Source organism: Ambystoma mexicanum, chromosome 1q (genome assembly GCF_040938575.1).
Source record: "Ambystoma mexicanum isolate Mex_15411 chromosome 1q, UKY_AmexF1_1, whole genome shotgun sequence".
In the NCBI taxonomy this organism is placed as follows: domain Eukaryota; kingdom Metazoa; phylum Chordata; class Amphibia; order Caudata; family Ambystomatidae; genus Ambystoma; species Ambystoma mexicanum.
In genome coordinates this window covers 817,805,957-817,824,103 of record NC_090922.1, presented here as the reverse complement: position 1 = coordinate 817,824,103, position 18,147 = coordinate 817,805,957, and the positions used below count along the sequence as shown (strand labels likewise).

The following is an 18,147-nucleotide window of genomic DNA, read 5'->3' as shown; positions in this document are numbered from 1 at the left end:
TGCTTGGAACCACAAGAAAGCTAACAAAACAGTGCGGCTTGCTATGCTTAGTAGAAGAATAGTGCGGCAAGCGCCATTATACATAATCTACCTCAAAACGAAGCACATTATTATGAGTGTATTTCTACTTTGCACAAAAAGCAGAATCAACCCAGGTTACTAAAGGCCAAATGAGAAAGATTCATATTTAGCAAAACGAGAAGAGACGGCTGAAACGAAACTCAGCAGAGGCAACTCATGCCAGGAAAGCCAAGGTCATACTAATAAAAGAAGCAAACAGTAGCTACATCTAATTGAAACTGGGAACAGAATATCCTGCCTCTGAAAGGTCAAGATAAGAAGACGAAGGCAGGTGGCGGGCTAAATGAGAATCAAATACACAAATTGAGAGAAAAGAGACAAATTCACGGTGTAGGAATCATGTGACCAGCCGAGCTTGAAGAAGCAAGGGTTCACACCTACACTTGGCACCTGACCAGGCAGAGATATCAGAACTTTTCCAGACAGAAGATGCAGTCTCAAGGCCAACCACAGTGAACTAATAGACACGTGGCTACTAAAGTGATGATTGATTGTAACCATAATCGAAGGAAGGCCGGGTAACTAAGGGGCACCTCGCACCTGGCCAACCATTCTGCGTGCTGATAAGCAAAGTAAAATGTATGCATGGCGTTAGTGCCAACCCAATCACAATGGACCAAATAATCTAGGGTCCTATAGTTATTAGAACCAATGAGATGTTGTACTTTCTGTGACGTCTACAGTAGTCATGGTTGACGGAAGGGCTAAGATGCCCACCTGACGGCGTTTACCCAATCCCCTCACTCCGTTACCATATACAGATATAGTACCTATAGTAAAGTTACTTTTTCCTAACCAATAGAAATGCATGTTAACGTTTGAGTGGTACAAGTCAGTGATGACGATTTTTGAGTATAAATGTTACAACTTGTATGAAGTTGGAGTTGAAGCGAGAAGGACGATCGCATCACTGCTGATATCCATAACTTCCGTTTTCTGTACTTGTCATTAAACGGACTCCCTTTGCCAAACCATTGAGTTGTCCTTATTGATTGGTGTTGGAGTAATGAATCTGCACCCCCATCCATCTCAAGGGTGCAGCTATCTTAAAGTACTTCTGAGGAAACCTCGGCTCTATGGGCCGGCCAGGGGTCTCAGAGTACATCTCTGTCTTGTTTCGTTACTTGTGCACCCAGAGGCCCATGGGCATGTGGCGCTTTATAAGAAATAAAATAAATGCATTTACGATCTTAAACTAACCGTGTGGCGGCGAAGGCTTTCGGCTCTGGAGCAACTATTGACCCAGCTATATCGACGTCCCTTTTCGACTACGAAAAACAAAATGCAATACTCCGCAGTGACCACTGGATGTCGGACCTATGCACAGCATGTGAATCTAAGCAGATTAACAACCATCAGAAATAAGCCTTCTGCTTCAACCAATATACATGTCTCCTCTGCACTAGTACCCACAAGCGGGCCTTCATCTCTTGCAACTACCTATTCCATGTGTTACTCTTCACTTGAAGCATAACAAGTACCCACTCATACCCAACACTCAACTCACCCTAGAGTCTCCACAAGACCGACCAGAACACCATATGGCGTTAGTGCCAACCCAATCACAATGGACCAAATAATCTAGGGTCCTATAGTTATTAGAACCAATGAGATGTTGTACTTTCTGTGACGTCTACAGTAGTCATGGTTGACGGAAGGGCTTAGATGCCCACCTGACGGCGTTTACCCAATCCCCTCACTCCGTTACCATATACAGATATAGTACCTATGGTAAAGTTACTTTTTCCTAACCAATAGAAATGCATGTTAACGTTTGAGTGGTACACGTCAGTGATGACGATTTTTGAGTATAAATGTTACAACTTGTATGAAGTTGGAGTTGAAGCGAGAAGGACGATCGCATCACTGCTGATATCCATAACTTCCGTTTTCTGTACTTGTCATTAAACGGACTCCCTTTGCCAAACCATTGCGTTGTCCTTATTGATTGGTGTTGGAGTAATGAATCTGCACCCCCATCCATCTCAAGGGTGCAGCTATCTCGTCTTAAAGTACTTCTGAGCAAACCTCGGCTCTATGGGCCGGCCAGGGGTCTCGGGGTACATCTCTGTCTTGTTTCGTTACTTGTGCACCCAGAGGCCCATGGGCATGTGGCGCTTTATAAGAAATAAAATAAATGCATTTACGATCTTAAACTAACCGTGTGGCGGCGAAGGTTTTCGGCTCTGGAGCAACTATTGACCCAGCTATATATAAGCCTTCTGCTTCAACCAATATACATGTCTCCTCTGCACTAGTACCCACCAGCGGGCCTTCATATCTTGCAACTACCTATTCCATGTGTTACTCTTCACTTGAAGCATAACAAGTACCCACTCATACCCAACACTCAACTCACCCTACAGTCTCCACAAGACCGACCAGAACACCATATGCAAACATGCTCTCAATCCAGAGTCAAGAGAGCTCCAGCCGGGGGCGCTAGCTTCCCATACTTATCAGCTTTGTAATGGAATGCCCTAACACTACCCCTGCGAGGAGAAGTCTCCCTCTTGGCGTTCCACAAAGCCGTGAAAACACTGCTCTTCACATAAAGCCCTGACCAATATTGACCAACACCAACCAAGGTATGATCCATCACTGCATGTTCAGAAATTTCCCAATGTATGTATTTATGATTGTACTAATCTATCCTTTCATGTATATATGAGTCACATGCATATGTTTCTCCTGTAACTAAGCTAGCTAAAAGTAACAGTGCTGCGATGCCCCCAGGCTGTATGGGCGCTATGCAAATGTAAAAATAAAATAACCGTCATGTCACACTATGCCAACCTTCCCATTGCATTATTATATTCACAAAGGCCAGGCTAAGACTTGCGGACACCATAGCAAGTGAAGCAACGCACAGCCTTTCCTCAAGTGCCCGGACACTTACCTGTAGCAAAGCATGGTTTCCCTGTTAAACCTTGCACCAACATCTCAACAATCTTGATTGTATCTGTATATCCCAATACCTACCTACCATCATCCAAAGCAGCAGAATAGGGGACACCAAAATAGTTTAAAAAAACATGTTAGTAACAAGCAATAACATGGCTGCTATGTCAGAGACATTTTAAGGTGTGTGCCTTGGGTCTGATTTTTGATAAATGTTGGAATGAACATGCTGCAATTTGAAGTTGGGATGGGAGGATTGTGGACACTAGGGGCAGGTGTGATGCCAGTATGTAAGTGGTATTGTTTAACACCCTTCAGCCACTTTTGGTGGCCTTGCTCAGTGAAACTCTGTAAAAAGAAATGGGGAGGTCATTAGTGGAATAGTAACGGAGACAGATGCGGAAGCTGTCGTGTCGATGGGTGCAAGATGGTAGTATCCGGTTCATGTGTCAATCTGCATTCTATGGGTTTGGTGGAGAGACTTGGAAGTATGATAACCATAGGCAAAAGCCCAAGATCTGATAGACTAGTTCTTTGGGTCAGCTTAGCCGCTGATGAGGGACAGTGTGAAAGGGCTAGAGATGTGCTGATGGCTATTCCTGTGGTAGCCCTTTGTGGGACATTTTGTGTGAAGTAAGGTGGTAGATCTTAGCAGTTAGTCAACAGGGGTGGCAGTGGATGGACCTTACAAGGGAAAAGAACCTACAACCCTGCACTCCTTCCACTGGCCTCTTGAAACAAGTCCCATTTCACTATTTTGCACTGCCACTGTCAATCCCTCTCTCTCTTTCTCAAATAGATACAATGCATCCAATGTACAATAAAGCAAGGCTCGGCAGTCTGGCAAATTATGGAAAGGGGCAAGTCTAGAAACTCCACTCATTACATGCTCAAGGCAAGAACTTATTTTTCGGAGAAAGGGCTGCAGGTACTCATTTTATCTTTCTTAATATGTTGGTCGACACGTTGACAAGACATCTCAAACCTCACTCTAACATGCTCAGGTGCTGTGCACAGTGTGGCATGCTGGGACTTTTGCTGGGTTCGTTAAATTGCTGAACTAGGTTTACTTGTTGGATTTGACTAAGATTTGTGCTTCAGTTCCCTTTTCAAGGGTGAAGGAATAGTTATAGGGGAAGATGATGGGGAACAAAGGAGGTGCTGTAGTTGTATTCAGTTGTGAAGGCTGGTTAACAGTGCGCAGAGACCAGGCCATACAAGTAGCAGTAGAATAGGTTTTAAGTACTTCTGCAACTTCAAATGTCTGACTACAGGGTTTAGTGGTACGTGATGCCTCAGAGTATGGCAGTCTGCGTTCAGGGTAGAAAAGCACCTCTAGGTTGATGACCAGTTGTGTTGACTTTGTTAGTTGGCCAAGCAGCTTCTGATTATTTTGAAGGGTTTGGGTTGATGTTCATCTTAATAATAATATCATACTTTTAAATATCTCTTTGTGTAGGATTCAACCTGCTAATATAGTAGTAGTAATATTAAGTGTAATTATTTCCCAATCTATTGGCACTCAATATATTGACCCTGGAAGGAAGAAAGGCTGAGACTGAGGCCCTGCTGGGCTTCTACCTTTTGTCTTGCAGGCTGAACACGGATGTCTGGGGCAAGTGATGGACACGCTTAGCCATCTTGCTACATCTACAGTGATTCTGGTGCTGTAGGATTGTTTTGCATTAGCACCGTCTTCTTGAAGCATCCACGGATGCTAGCTGATCCTCTGGATCCTTAGGCGTCCTTTGGTGGATCAGTGTGTATGAAAATAGGGAAGCCCAATTCACTGAACATTATACATCTGAATACATCTGAGTACAGAATTCCCCATCCAGATCATGTCCACTCCAGGCTAGGCCAGCAAGTAAACTAAAGAGAAAGTAATTCAAATGTGACTCAAGAATTGAAACATGTATAGCACTCCTCCGAGTCTCCCGCCAATAATTGTTGGGAGGAGTCTAGAGAACAAGTTTGTGAAAATTGTTTTTTATTACAAAAACAAACTATTCGGAAACAGAACATTTTAGAAGAAAGAGAATTGTACCTTGCAAGAAACTGCCTAGGTAGTAAATGAGGACTTTAAAAAATGTTATTGACCTGTCTCATAGCCCCCTAGCCGGAGGCTTCCTACCCAAATGGAGAGATGGGCAGGGAGGGGCGAAGACCACTCAAGGTTATAAAGTATCTACAATTTGTGCAACCCCTGGGGCTGTTGCACTATAGTCCAGTGTGACGATCCCACAGGGTTACAGGGTGGCTTGGCAGTCGAAACCTTTCGATTACCCGCCCCTTCCCTGGAAAAGGTTCTCACTTGGCAAGAGATAAGACTAATTTTCCTCTGGCTACACTTACTTGAGCCATGCCATCTCACACCCAATAGCACCCATAAGAACTAACACAGGTTCTGCTTTTGTCTAATATAATCTTTATAATTCTTTTTTTACATTTAAATATAAAAATACTACAGATCCATGTACTAGAAAGAGGGTCCCGGGGTTACAATGAGTGAGGTTAAGGGCCGTAAAGTGATGGCATGAGGTCTTGGTCCAAGTGGGTACCCTATCCCCTAGATATTATTTAAAATCTACATTTTCATCAAATAAAAACTTTTCACCCCACAGCCACTTTACCACATGCCCAAGGTGCAAACAAGAGACACCCCGCACACAAACCAAAGGGAAGGAAGTGGTTGAGTTTCTTCAAAATGTTGGCAATTTTTTGCCACCAGGAGGTCTACCATCGAAGCTGGCCATTCTATCATCTCTTCCCTCGCCTGTCCCTCCCTCCTATTCCACAGTTGTCCATTCCAACAGTGACATTTATTTGGGTGGACTGTGCAGAGGAGGGCGTGGGAGAAAAGCAGCTAGGGAGGGAGGTGTCCCCTTAGGAATCTTATGCTAGAATGTGGGCTTCAACTGGGCCCCGAGTAGAGGCTCTACAGGTGTAGACATCGGTCCAGCTAAGTCTTTTGTAAAGTGTCCAGTGGGCTGGAAGCTATAACCGAAGCTCCCTTAAACTACTCCCAGTCTGCTGATGCCTCTGCCCAATGTTTGGTGGCCCCTGCCTAACTTGTAGATCGGATTCCTTTCAATGCGAGATCAAACAGGACAAGTGTCTTTAAACTGAGCTTCTACCAAGCAGTTTGCTTAGTTCTTGTACTCAGCGGGCCGATCTCCGGTTTCGTTGAGGAGGCATGTACGGACTAGAGCCTCAGTCACCGGGTACGGGTCGCAGTTGGCTGATGGACGGCGGTCCTCGAAATAGCCCTTCTGGTCCTGGCCCACGTTTCTGGGGATGCGGATGCTGGCGCCCCGGTTGGCCACACCAGCTGAGAACTCATGGATGCTGGATGTCTCATGGAAGCCTGTGAGACGCCGGGCATTGTCTTTTCCCCCCTTTGGATCATAGATGCAAATGTGATACTCGTGGCGTTTTGACAGCTTCTCAATCGCGTCCTCGATGACCCTGTAAAGAGAATGACAGTGACAGGTTAAGGAGGATTTTTAAGGATCTTGCAGCGTGGGAGGCAACTTGAGGAGGCCTTGTGTGCTAAGGAAGGACAGAAGAACAATCTATTTGTTTTAAGTTATCACAGGACATGGTCGGACGCACTCTAGTGATTTTTCAAAAAAGAGTGGCAATGGATGACCCTCTTTCGAAGGCATACTTTCCCTTTAAGGGTGTTGGATCACTTTTGACTAAAATTGGTGAGAGAGGATCCCACAATCTACCCCACCTTCCTTGGCAAAGCAGCCACAATTATTTGAGTGGGGTATGGGGGGGTTAGATGAAGCTACACTGTAATAAACAAGATTCCAAAAAATTGAAACAGCCTCTGCAGAGTGAACAGAACAAGTGAGCATTTCACAGAGATGGGTGAACAGGGCCGGGCAAGCAGGTTCTTGGTCTCTCCTCTTCTCTTAATTCCGTGTTTTGGGTCTAAAAAAGCATATGCCAATGAAACTAATTCATGTACGATGGGGCAGGACAAGCTCAATAATACCATACCTTTGGTATGTTCCGTTCAAAACAATAATGGGGTCATTTTATGCACTTGCAAACGGTAGGCAGATTCCATAGTAATCCGTGTAAATGTCATTCGCCATGCAGAGAAATGCCAGAGAGCATTTATGGTCCATTTTGACAATGATGTCATTCTGACATGGAAGCCTGTATTCACGTGCATTTCCATCTTAAAATAATAAATCTCTGAAACAGTCTTTCCCAAGCTGTGCGATAAGGATCTGGAAATCGGTCCCTCCTGAACTACATTTTTCCTCATCTCACATAATTTTCGGGAAATCTTTTCTCTTCAAGAAAAACCTGACACACAGGCTGTAGCCTGACACGCTGAAAGCTACTGATATACATTGCAAGCTCACAATTATTGCTGAATTATTTATGACAGTACCTGGCCACGTCCCCTGACATTATTTCTACCTTGCTGCCCCTTCACACCTTGCTTCTTAGTTGCAATGTCTCCCCCATTCCTAAGTTTAACCTTGCACGCGCTGGCCCTCTGTCATCCCTCTTCGGCAATGAGGACGCAAAGGCTTAACTGCTAACCATAACCACTTTGTGCACTCCTTCCGTCTTTCCCTCTTCTGTCCCGCATATGCTTAACTGCCACCTACTGTGGCCATCTTTCCTGCCCCGGTCATCCTACGACTATGGGCTTTTGAGAACTGAGGCCTAAGTGGATAGCTTCAATGCACTGGACATTTTGCCCTCAGCAATGGGTCTCCAGCTATTCTCTTTGTTGGCAACCTGTGTATGCCCCGGAAGAGCAGCTGTCTGTTCACTCCTCACTACCCAATACAACATTTGTGCAAAGCTACTTACATCCCAATGCTAGCCTACAATTGCAACCTTTCGGTTTCCACCCCTGGTTCTGTTAGAAAGGTGATGAGATACTTCCGTCATAGCATGTCTCCTCCTCGGCACACCTACACATCCCAATAGACTGTCCCATGGATTGCCCCTGGTCTTCCGTGGATAAAAGGTTCTCACCTTTTCCTCCTGAGCCCTGTAAGACAGCCTTCCTCTCTACCTGTGTGTAGAAATACTGTATTCGGGTGATGTTAAGAGACTAAGGGCCTCATCATAAGTTTGGCAATGTGGGAATAAAGTGGCGGTAATTCTGTCACCTCGACTTTTCCAGCACCACCAAACTACATGTTTGCCAGTGGGGGTTGACTGATTAACCTCCAGCCAAGAACTGGAAGTAAATCAGGACCCCACCTGCAAAAAAGCCGGTATTATCAGCTGTACCTATGCTCTCCATGGAATGGGGATTTACTTACCGTTGCCGGCACCTGTAATAACCTAGAAATGCCAGGATATCAGGCGCCGCTAACAACAGGTCCATTTGCCGTTATACCATTGTCATTACCAGAGGGATACTGGCAAACCTCTGAGGGCACAAGATCATTATCCAGATTTATATGTCATACATAGACGTTCATTTATATACTGTTTTGACTATTTTGCTATATAATTTCCTGTACATCGCTATGATGCCACTTGGACTTGGTCCGCTATATACAACTACAAAAATAAAGTTTAAAAAATAACCCAGTGAGTTGAGCGGTGGTAGGAAAAACCCAGAAGAGTAGTGCAACATTAGAGCCTAGACACTTTTCATTTTCTGCATGGATCCAATGAAGACTCATCCTCATTGCCTGTAATGTCTCAAATAGAGGGACAACTGGAAGGCAGAACGAAAGGTGCGGGGGAGATATAAGACGATACACACCACATTACTAACACAAATCGCCCTTATATTTCAATAGAGAATGGGCAATCTCACACCTCATTGTCAAGAGCTTGAGCAGAGCGTGTCATCCGTGAGCAACACTGGAGACTCATATTTGGGCAACAATCCAAAATTGACAAGTGGGGGCTTGCTTAATCTTGGGCATCCAGCCAACGAAAGAAAGGACTCTCCAAATGAAATGTAACCCAGACTCATTCTCAAGTATATCCAAGAGACACCTTAAGGCATAGTCTGCCTGTAGAAAAACGTCTGGCCATAAGGGGAGACACTCTGAATAAGTAACAACATGACATTTGGGGTTTTCTCCACAGGTGAGGTGTGTCATATTGTGTCTGCCTGTTGCACTCTTCTGGACTTGGCGCAGAGGAGGCTGGGTATTTGAAGGCAGACTCATCTATTGTTCTTTTATCTAGTCACTTACTTGAGGCCGCCATCTTCCCTCATGGCCTGGGTGCTGAAGTTCGTATGGCATCCTGCTCCATTCCAATTGCCAGTGATGGGTTTGGGGTCGAACGAAACAATGACACCAAAGTCTTCACACACCCTGTGCAGGATAAAGCGTGCAATCCACAGGTGATCCCCCATGTCTATTCCTTCGCAGGGGCCGACCTGGAACTCCCACTGTAAAGAGAAGAAGAGAGTGCTCTTTCACTCTACATAACCAGCTTGCAATACACAATGCACAGCCTGATGAAGGTTTCCCAGCAGTAATCTGCCAGTGCAATAGGTCGCGTTTAATACCTTGTCAGGGATTTAAGACTCTGCTAGTGTGAGGTCCCGACAAAATTACATAACAGTGGTGAAGGATCAAGTTACTTACCTGTAACTGTTGTTCTCGAGCATGGGTCTGGCATGGATTCACATGCTCATGAATATTCCCGTCATCAGGCTGGGAATCCTCGGCAAAGAAAAAAATCAGTTTCACTTCTGAACTGTCTTTCTCCTAACAACCAATCACTGGTCTCTGGGTCATACTGCCCCCAGCCAATGCCTGCCATCTACCTAAGCCCCTCTTCTGGCAACCATCTTCAGATTTGGTAGCACGTAAAGTGGCAGTAGGACCAAGAGAAGAGCCGCAGAGGGGTAGGCTGGAGGGTTAGCATGTGAATCCATGCCAGACCCATGCTGGAGAACAACAGTTACAGGTATGTCACTTGTTCCTTCTCCAGCATGGGGTCTGGCATGTTTTCACATGCTCATGCATAAAGAATACATAGCAGTACACACATGCACAACCACGGGAGGTGGCAAGGCTCAACATTAAGCATCTCTTACCTCCTCACCGGGCTCACCTTCAAGCGAACAGGTGGCGGAGCACTACTTGGCCGACTCTGGACTCCTCCCTGGAATCCCTGTCGATGCAGTAGAACTTTGTGAAGGTGTGCGGCGACCGCCACGTAGCAGCCCTGCAGATGTCAAGCAGGGGCACAGCAGACAGGAACGCCGTAGTTGCAGCGATCGCTCTGGTCGAAGGGGCCCTCAGATGGCCAGGCAACTGCCGGTTTGCCGACCAGTGACAATGAGTGATGCAGGCGGAAAGCCACCTGGAAATGGAAGCCTTGGAGACGGCCTTCCCATGGTTCACAGGGCCAAAGTTCACAAAAAGTTGCAATGTCTTCTGAAAACCCTTTGTGCGGTCCACATAGAACTTCGGCGCTCTAGCCACATCAAGCGAGTGCAAAGTCCCCTCAGCTGGCGACAAAGGCGTCGGGATGAACAAAGGTAACACCAAGGGCGCGTTTAGATGAAAGTCTGATGGCACCTTGGACGTGAAGGAGGGGTGCGTCCGTAGCACTACCCTCGTCTTGTGGAATTTACACAAGAGGGCCTGCATCTCTCCCACTTGTCGTGCGGAAGTGATGGCCACAAGAAAAGCTGTTTTCCACGACAAATATTTCAGTGGCGCCGAATGCATAGGCTCAAACAGAGGACCCATGAGCCTAGTCAGCACCACACTGAGCTCCTACGCCGAGGCCTTCAACGACAGGAACGAGTGAAATGGTCCTTTGACGAACTCCTTGACCAATCGATGCAAGCATAAGGATGATCGTCCAGGAGATCTGGTGTAGCGGGAGATAGCCGCCAGATGAACTTTGATGGAAGCGTGGGCCAGTCCCACCTTTGCCAACGACAACAAATACGGAAGCACCTTCAGAGCAGTGACTCGTAGAGGGTCGATTTTCTGAGTACGGCACCAACCAGCGAACCTCTTCCATTTGTGCCCGTAGCATTTGAGAGTAGACGAAGCTCTGGCCTTGGCGAGCACCTCCTTACAATCCGCTGGGAGATTGTAACCTCCAAACTCTATCTCCTGGGCCGATGAGGGCTGGCGATAGGACGAGGCACCTCCTTCGAATCCTTTATAGGAAATTTGGGATTTCCCTCCAGAAGACCGAAAGGACGGCCATCGTTGTTAAAGCATGCCTAAGGCACGTGCCGTCTCAGTGTCTGCTTTGATGGCCTGGAGAGACTCGTCCAGTCTTTACAAACAAATTGTCCCTGTCGAAGGGCATGTCCAATACCCCCGACTGAACATTGTGGCGGAAATTGGTGGCCCTCAACCATCCTCGCCGATGAGGGCAAACGCTGTTGCCCATTTGGCAGAATCCCGTATCGGCAATGTCCGTGGCCACCTCGCCTTCCTGTAGAATCTCCAACGCTTCAGCCCTCTTGTCGTCGGGAAGGAAGTCCAGGAAGGGGCCATCTTGAACCAAAGTTCCCTGTCGTAATGTCCTATGATGGCGAGGGTGTTAGTGGCCTTTATGGTCGTCGTCGCTGGCGTGATCACTCTTCACCCCATGGCAATCAACTTCTTCCCCTCACCGTTTGGTGAGGAGGAGGCCGCCAACAAGGATGAGCCCGAAGACTTCTTGGCCGCCGCCGTCTGGAGATGGCTGGGATCGTAAGCACTTGGGCGCAGAGTCCGGCACTCCGTATATCTTCTCGTAGCGATCCCTCTTCACCGGAGCCGACAAAGGATTCTTCATGAGAGACAACCCCTCGTCCCAAATGTCATCCAACAATGGGATCGACAGCACGGTCTTCCTCTTCGTCTCCCGGCGCTGGTAAAGGAAACCTTCTCCTTCTTCTCCTCCGGGACGAGCTGGAGCAGCTCTGAGGCCCTGGAGATCATGGCGTGGAACAAGCCAATCTCGTCGGGTGATGACGATCTGGCCGGCGGAGGCGGGAAATCCCCCAGGCCGCCGTCGTCGTCCATGCCAGTGCCTGTCGTCATTGTGTCCGGCTCCATGTCATCCCTCGGGAGGGGGGTGGAGGCAAGGGGTGAAAAAGCAGAGGGGGTGAACTCTCCAACTCTTGGGTGGTGGTTCCTCCGAAGGGGTCAGCGCCGCAGGCGGGGTCGCGGCACAAGGGGCATCCTTGTCTGGATTTCCGAGCACAGGTTATGCAGAGCCGTCAGAATGTCCACTGAGATATAACCAGAAGGCTGCTGGGGTGGAGGTGAGGAGGACCGGGCGTTTGTGGCTTAGGCTGGTCCATTCCGTCGTTAACGCCCTGCTGCTCCTCGTCGCCGCCCTCGTCGGGATCCCTCCCGTGGGGCCTGCTCTCAACGCATCTCCCCTCCTGGAAGACCAGGAGGCTGGTGATCTCTTCCTCTGAGGAAAGGTCTGTGCCCTGGAGGACTACCGTTCCCCCCCTTCTCTGCGACCAAGGGAGACGGTTTTGGCAAAATGATGGGTATCATCTTCTCCAGAGTCCTTTCGATGGGCTGGAAGGAGGACTCCCTCTTGGCAGGCAGGTATACTTTCGCCTTCGGGGCTGTGCCCTGCGAATCTGCCCCAGCAGCCTTCGTGAGGGATGCCGCCACTACTTCGATGGAAGTGTGGGCCTTCGTCTGTTGCACCTGGGCCTTCGGGTCCTGGCCGAGCCCGCGGCCTTCACCTTAGGGGAGGGTCGGAGCCCCGCTCCCCCTTGGCCTTCTCCGTCGGGCCGGGCTGGGTCTTCTCCAAAAGCTTACCCAGATGGTCCGACTTCCTCTTCTTTGCAGAACCTGAGCGTTGGCTTGTGGCCAAAGGTGCTGGAGACGCTGATCTCGCCCTGGCCGCCAAGGAGCCCACCGCAACGGTGCTCCCAGAGGCAGTGGACTTGCGGTGCTTAGCCATATGTTGGGCCCCCGCGGGAGGGGAGCCCTCAAAGTTCTTAGAAGACCGCTCAGCTTTCTTCTTCTGGGCAGGGGAGGCATGCTGCCGGGACTCACCCAGAGCAGAGGCCTTGGCTTGCAGTCAGTAGTTGAGACGCTTGCATCGGTCGGGCCGCGTGTGTGGCACCATCTCCCGACAAGCCACGCAGTCGTCTTCCACATGCGTCTGATCCAAACGCAGGCAGTAGAGGTACAGGGAATGTCCATCGTCCGAAAAGATGTTCTGTAAGTTACAGCTGGGGCAAACCTTGAAGAGAGGTGCCGAGTCCTTCTTTTCCTCCACCATGACACGCGGTGTAGGCCTCGAAGAAGCTTCTGGAATCCTCCAAGAAGAAACTTGATGAAAGTCCGCCCTTGAGGGGCACTGAAGAATCCGAAAACAGGTCCCCGTTATGCAAAACGCAGTAAAAGCTCGAGAGCTATAGCACAAGGACTCCCAACACTTGAACGTGAGGTAAAAATCTGAAGATGGCTGCCAGAGGAGGGGCTTAGGTAGAGGGAAGTCATTGGCTGGGGGCAGTATGACCCAGAGACCAGTGATTGGTTGTTAGGAGAAAGACAGTTCAGAAGTGAAACTGAAACTGATTTTTTCTTTACCGAGGAATCCCAGCCTGACGACGGGGAATATTCATGAGCATGTGAATCGATGCCAGACCCCATGCTGGAGAATGTTGCATCTTTTCTGCATGACACCAACCGTGCAAACTTCCACCCAATCAGTAGCATAGGTATACAGACGTTTAACGGTTTGGTTACCCCAGTTCTCTGCTTGTATTATGGGATCCAAGCAATCTGATCTTTTTCTAGGTGAGCCCTGACTTTTCATTAGGACTTAAGCAAAGTGTTTTCCACCCAGCCCTGACCTTCCAGTAGGATACGACGGGACCAGTGTAAGCCATGTCCCTACGTTCGGTTCCAAGGCATCAGCCGCAGTTGCAATAGATTTCCATAAGTGTTCCGACCATGGCACCCACCCAGCAGTGGACTATCAACTGATACAGAACTTCAGCAGTGTCAGCTTCTTTCTAAAAACGATTGTCCCAAGACTACACCTATATTGATATAGAGGGCACTCCCAACCCCATCTCCAACCAAGTAAAAACCCTTGGAGTATATCTCGACTCTAGCCTCACTATGAGTAAACATATTAACTCTCTCGCCTCCTCCACAACCTACACAGCCAAACTCATCTCTCTCAGTAGACAATTCCTCTCCACACAGAACGGTATCACACTTGTCAGAGCACTCATAATGTCCAAGTTAGATTATTGTAACATACTGCTGCTAGGCAACACTAACACAAACCTAAACAAACTACAACTACTGCAAAACAAAGCATTGAGAGCAGCCCTAGGCATAAAGAAAAGAGACCATATCTCACAAATCAGGAAAGATGCTCATTGGCTCCCAATCCAAGAAAGAATCCTGCACAAAAGTCTTACCACCACTCACAAATGTATTACCCAAAATGCCCCCATCTACCTCAACCAATGCCTCACCCATAAAACCTCTATCAGACTCCTCGGGTCCAACACTAGCTTTCTTCTACGTATTCCCCGTTTCAAGTATAAGAGAACCGGTGACGCCAACTTCCTGGTCGTTGCCCCCAGACTATGGAATTCACTCCCAGCCAGCATCAGCAATGAAACCTCCCACACCCATTTTAAGAAACTGTTAAAAACCCGGCTATTCAACAAATTCTAAGTCTAAATATGGCCCCATACACACCCCTAGGACTGTTGTATTCCCCACTGTATTTACATCTATTTCTTCAAACTGTAACCACGACTGATGTCACCATGGCTGTCTAATTTTGTTCCTACATACTGTACTAACGTATGTTCTGCAAAAATTGATTTGCTTCTCCATACCTTGTCCTCTAGCGTTTAAGTGTGTTTTTTTCTATGTAACAAGCAAGTAACCTGTAACCTATGCTGTGATACCTCTCGGTTTGGGCGTAGCAACAAATGCAATAAATAAATACAGTATTATGTAAGTGCTGTAGAACTCCAAAAGCATTAGCTGCCAGCATTAGGGCACTCTCAGTGTTACAGAATCGCAGCATGGTGACCATCGATTAGCAGTGACGTGTCTATGCTGTATGCCATCAGCTGGGCACCCTTTATCGAGCAGTGTCCTGTGAATATAATGCAGCATCAGCATTGTGAGGTTTTTTAGAACCTCTGCAGAGCACACTTTTATCCAGCAGTGGTGTGTCAATTGATAGGAGAGCAGCAGAAGCAGCAAAGCCCTGTATTTGCTCCCAGCAGGACATGGTTCCATCCCTAGAGCACAGTCAGGGGTGCAGGACTAACGCAGTAAGGGCTTGCTTCGGCAGTGGCCAGTAGGTGCCAATGGGATGCTTCAATGTGAGTCTCCTTCCAGCAATGGCCTCTAGTGGTGTGATCTTGTAACAACCGTTTCATGTTAGTGCTCTATAGGGCCCCAGCTATGTGGCCTTCCTCTAACAAGGCCTAGTAAGTGATATGGAACTCCAGCTGTGAACGTTTTCCCCAGCAGTGCCCAGTCAGTGATGTGGGTCCTCTGTGTTATTTTACAGTCATCCCTGTCTGTGCTGTAAGCTGTATCCCCAGCATTGTGCATTTCCCTAGACAGTGGCCCTTGGCGCCCAACAGATCCAGCTATGTGTGTGTGTGTCCCCAAGCAATGTCCTCTGGCACCCAGGGGGCCCAGCATAGACTTGAATGCTCACCTGTGCTGGCATGACTTCTGCGTTTGTTCCAGCAATCTTCACACCGGCATACAGGCAGGCTCGGTAGTGAGCCTCCACAATGTCCCTGCCATACGCTTTGTCTGCCCCAACACCACAGTAGTACGGGCCTGCAGAGAAGGTCAAGGAAGAGAGGGGGCAAGATTAGAGAAGACCATGGCAATCTCACACAACTGTCGAAACATTAACAAGCCATCCAAGATAACTGGGTGACTCTCCCTTCTGCGCTAGAGAAACACGTCCATTCTACCAACACATGCTAGCCATCCAAGAGAGCTGCAGTGACTCTCCCTTCTGCACCAGAGCAACATGTCCATTCCACCTACACATGGTAGCCATCCAAGAGAGCTGCAGTGACTCTCCCTTCTGCACCAGAGCAACATGTCCATTCCACCTACACATGCTAGACATCCAAGAGAGCTGCAGTGACTCTCCCTTCTGCACCAGAGCAACATGTCCATTCCACCTACACATGCTAGACATCCAAGAGAGCTGCAGTGACTCCCCCTTCTGCACTAGAGCAACATGTCCATTCCACCTACACATGCTAGACATCCAAGAGAGCTGCAGTGACTCCCCCTTCTGCACTAGAGCAACATGCCCATTCCACCTACACATGCTAGCCATCCAAGAGAACTGCAGTGTCTCTCCCTTCTGCTCCAGAGCAACATGTCCATTGCACCTACACATGCTAGACATCCAAGAGAACTGCAGTGTCTCTCCCTTCTGCTCCAGAGCAACATGTCCATTCCACCTACACATGCTAGACATCCAAGAGAACTGCAGTGTCTCTCCCTTCTGCTCCAGAGCAACATGTCCATTCCACCTACACATGCTAGCCATCCAAGAGAACTGCAGTGTCTCTCCCTTCTGCACTAGAGAAACATGTCCATTCCACCTACACATGCTAGCCATCCAAGAGAGCTGCAGTGCCTCTCCCTTCTGCACTAGAGAAACATGTCCATTCCACCTACACATGCTAGCCATCCAAGAGAGCTGCAGTGACTCTCCCTTCTGCACCAGAGCAACATGTCCATTCCACCTACACATGGTAGCCATCCAAGAGAGCTGCAGTGACTCTCCCTTCTGCACCAGAGCAACATGTCCATTCCACCTACACATGCTAGACATCCAAGAGAGCTGCAGTGACTCTCCCTTCTGCACCAGAGCAACATGTCCATTCCACCTACACATGCTAGACATCCAAGAGAGCTGCAGTGACTCCCCCTTCTGCACTAGAGCAACATGTCCATTCCACCTACACATGCTAGACATCCAAGAGAGCTGCAGTGACTCCCCCTTCTGCACTAGAGCAACATGCCCATTCCACCTACACATGCTAGCCATCCAAGAGAACTGCAGTGTCTCTCCCTTCTGCTCCAGAGCAACATGTCCATTGCACCTACACATGCTAGACATCCAAGAGAACTGCAGTGTCTCTCCCTTCTGCTCCAGAGCAACATGTCCATTGCACCTACACATGCTAGACATCCAAGAGAACTGCAGTGTCTCTCCCTTCTGCTCCAGAGCAACATGTCCATTGCACCTACACATGCTAGACATCCAAGAGAACTGCAGTGTCTCTCCCTTCTGCACCAGAGCAACATGTCCATTGCACCTACACATACTACCCGACCCTCTCTAGCAGACACAAGTCCCTGCTGACAGCTAGATGTGGTCGGTTCCTTGGGTATCCTTTATATTTCTCCCTCCAAAATGCCCACAAATAAAAGTAGTCCACGCTGTCCTATGACATTTTCTGAGAAAAAAAACATCTGTATTTAGTGTTGTGAAACAGACTGCACAGTTTTAAAAGTCTAACTTGAAACATACAATTTGATGGAAGGGTCAGTGGTCCCATCCTGTCTTTCCAGTCACGGCTTGCTCTTTATTCACATACCTTACATTGTCTCCAGCTTTACCCTAGTTCCTGAGCACTAATGTCCCCTTGTTACTGACCCAGACGTTTTGAAAGGAATGTGAGGAATATACTGTTTCCGTCGTTGCTCCATATTATGGTAGAAAACAGGAAAATAACACATAACACGAAGTAAAGATAAAGGAGTCTATGTGACGAGCACAGTGAAATAGATTGGGCATAAAGAACATTTTTTTATTTCAACTGATGTTATGGTGGTCCGGGCTGGTCTTTGGCCGCTTGAACGAGTCTAAACTGGTCACTCTTTAGCTGCTAGTCCTCTGGTATCTGCTTGCCCGTTCTAAAGAGTGGCGAACCTCTTCCCATCAAGCAATATCCTGGTCAGTTCAGGATTCCCGAAGGACTCGGTTTCTCCGGAATCTTTACTTTCTGTGGCTCCTCTGGGATTTTGTGTGTCAGCACGCTGTATTTGCAGAGGGGCCTCTTACTCAGTCCAGTTCACTTGGGGATGTAGGACTTGAAATGCCAGCATCAGGACTAGCTTGCTCAGTTCTCTCTGGGATTTTGAACTTGTGTCGCAGCATACACAGGCTTGTCTTTCTCTGTCCACTCTGGAA

General features: G+C 48.0%; 1 protein-coding gene across 1 annotated transcript in view; it reads right to left on the bottom strand.

Annotated features, from left to right (window-relative positions):
• Positions 1-4,951: 4,951 nt before the first annotated feature.
• The window catches only part of LOC138537140 (glutamine synthetase), a 35,106-nt gene continuing 21,910 nt past the window's right edge, over positions 4,952-18,147 (bottom strand). The window contains exons 5-7 of the mRNA XM_069641430.1: positions 15,634-15,761; positions 9,183-9,382; positions 4,952-6,450 (exon numbers count right to left, since the gene is read on the bottom strand). Of these exons, the coding sequence (XP_069497531.1) occupies positions 6,132-6,450; positions 9,183-9,382; positions 15,634-15,761 (647 nt within the window). The 3' untranslated portion in view covers positions 4,952-6,131. The remainder of the gene's footprint in view (positions 6,451-9,182; positions 9,383-15,633; positions 15,762-18,147) is intronic.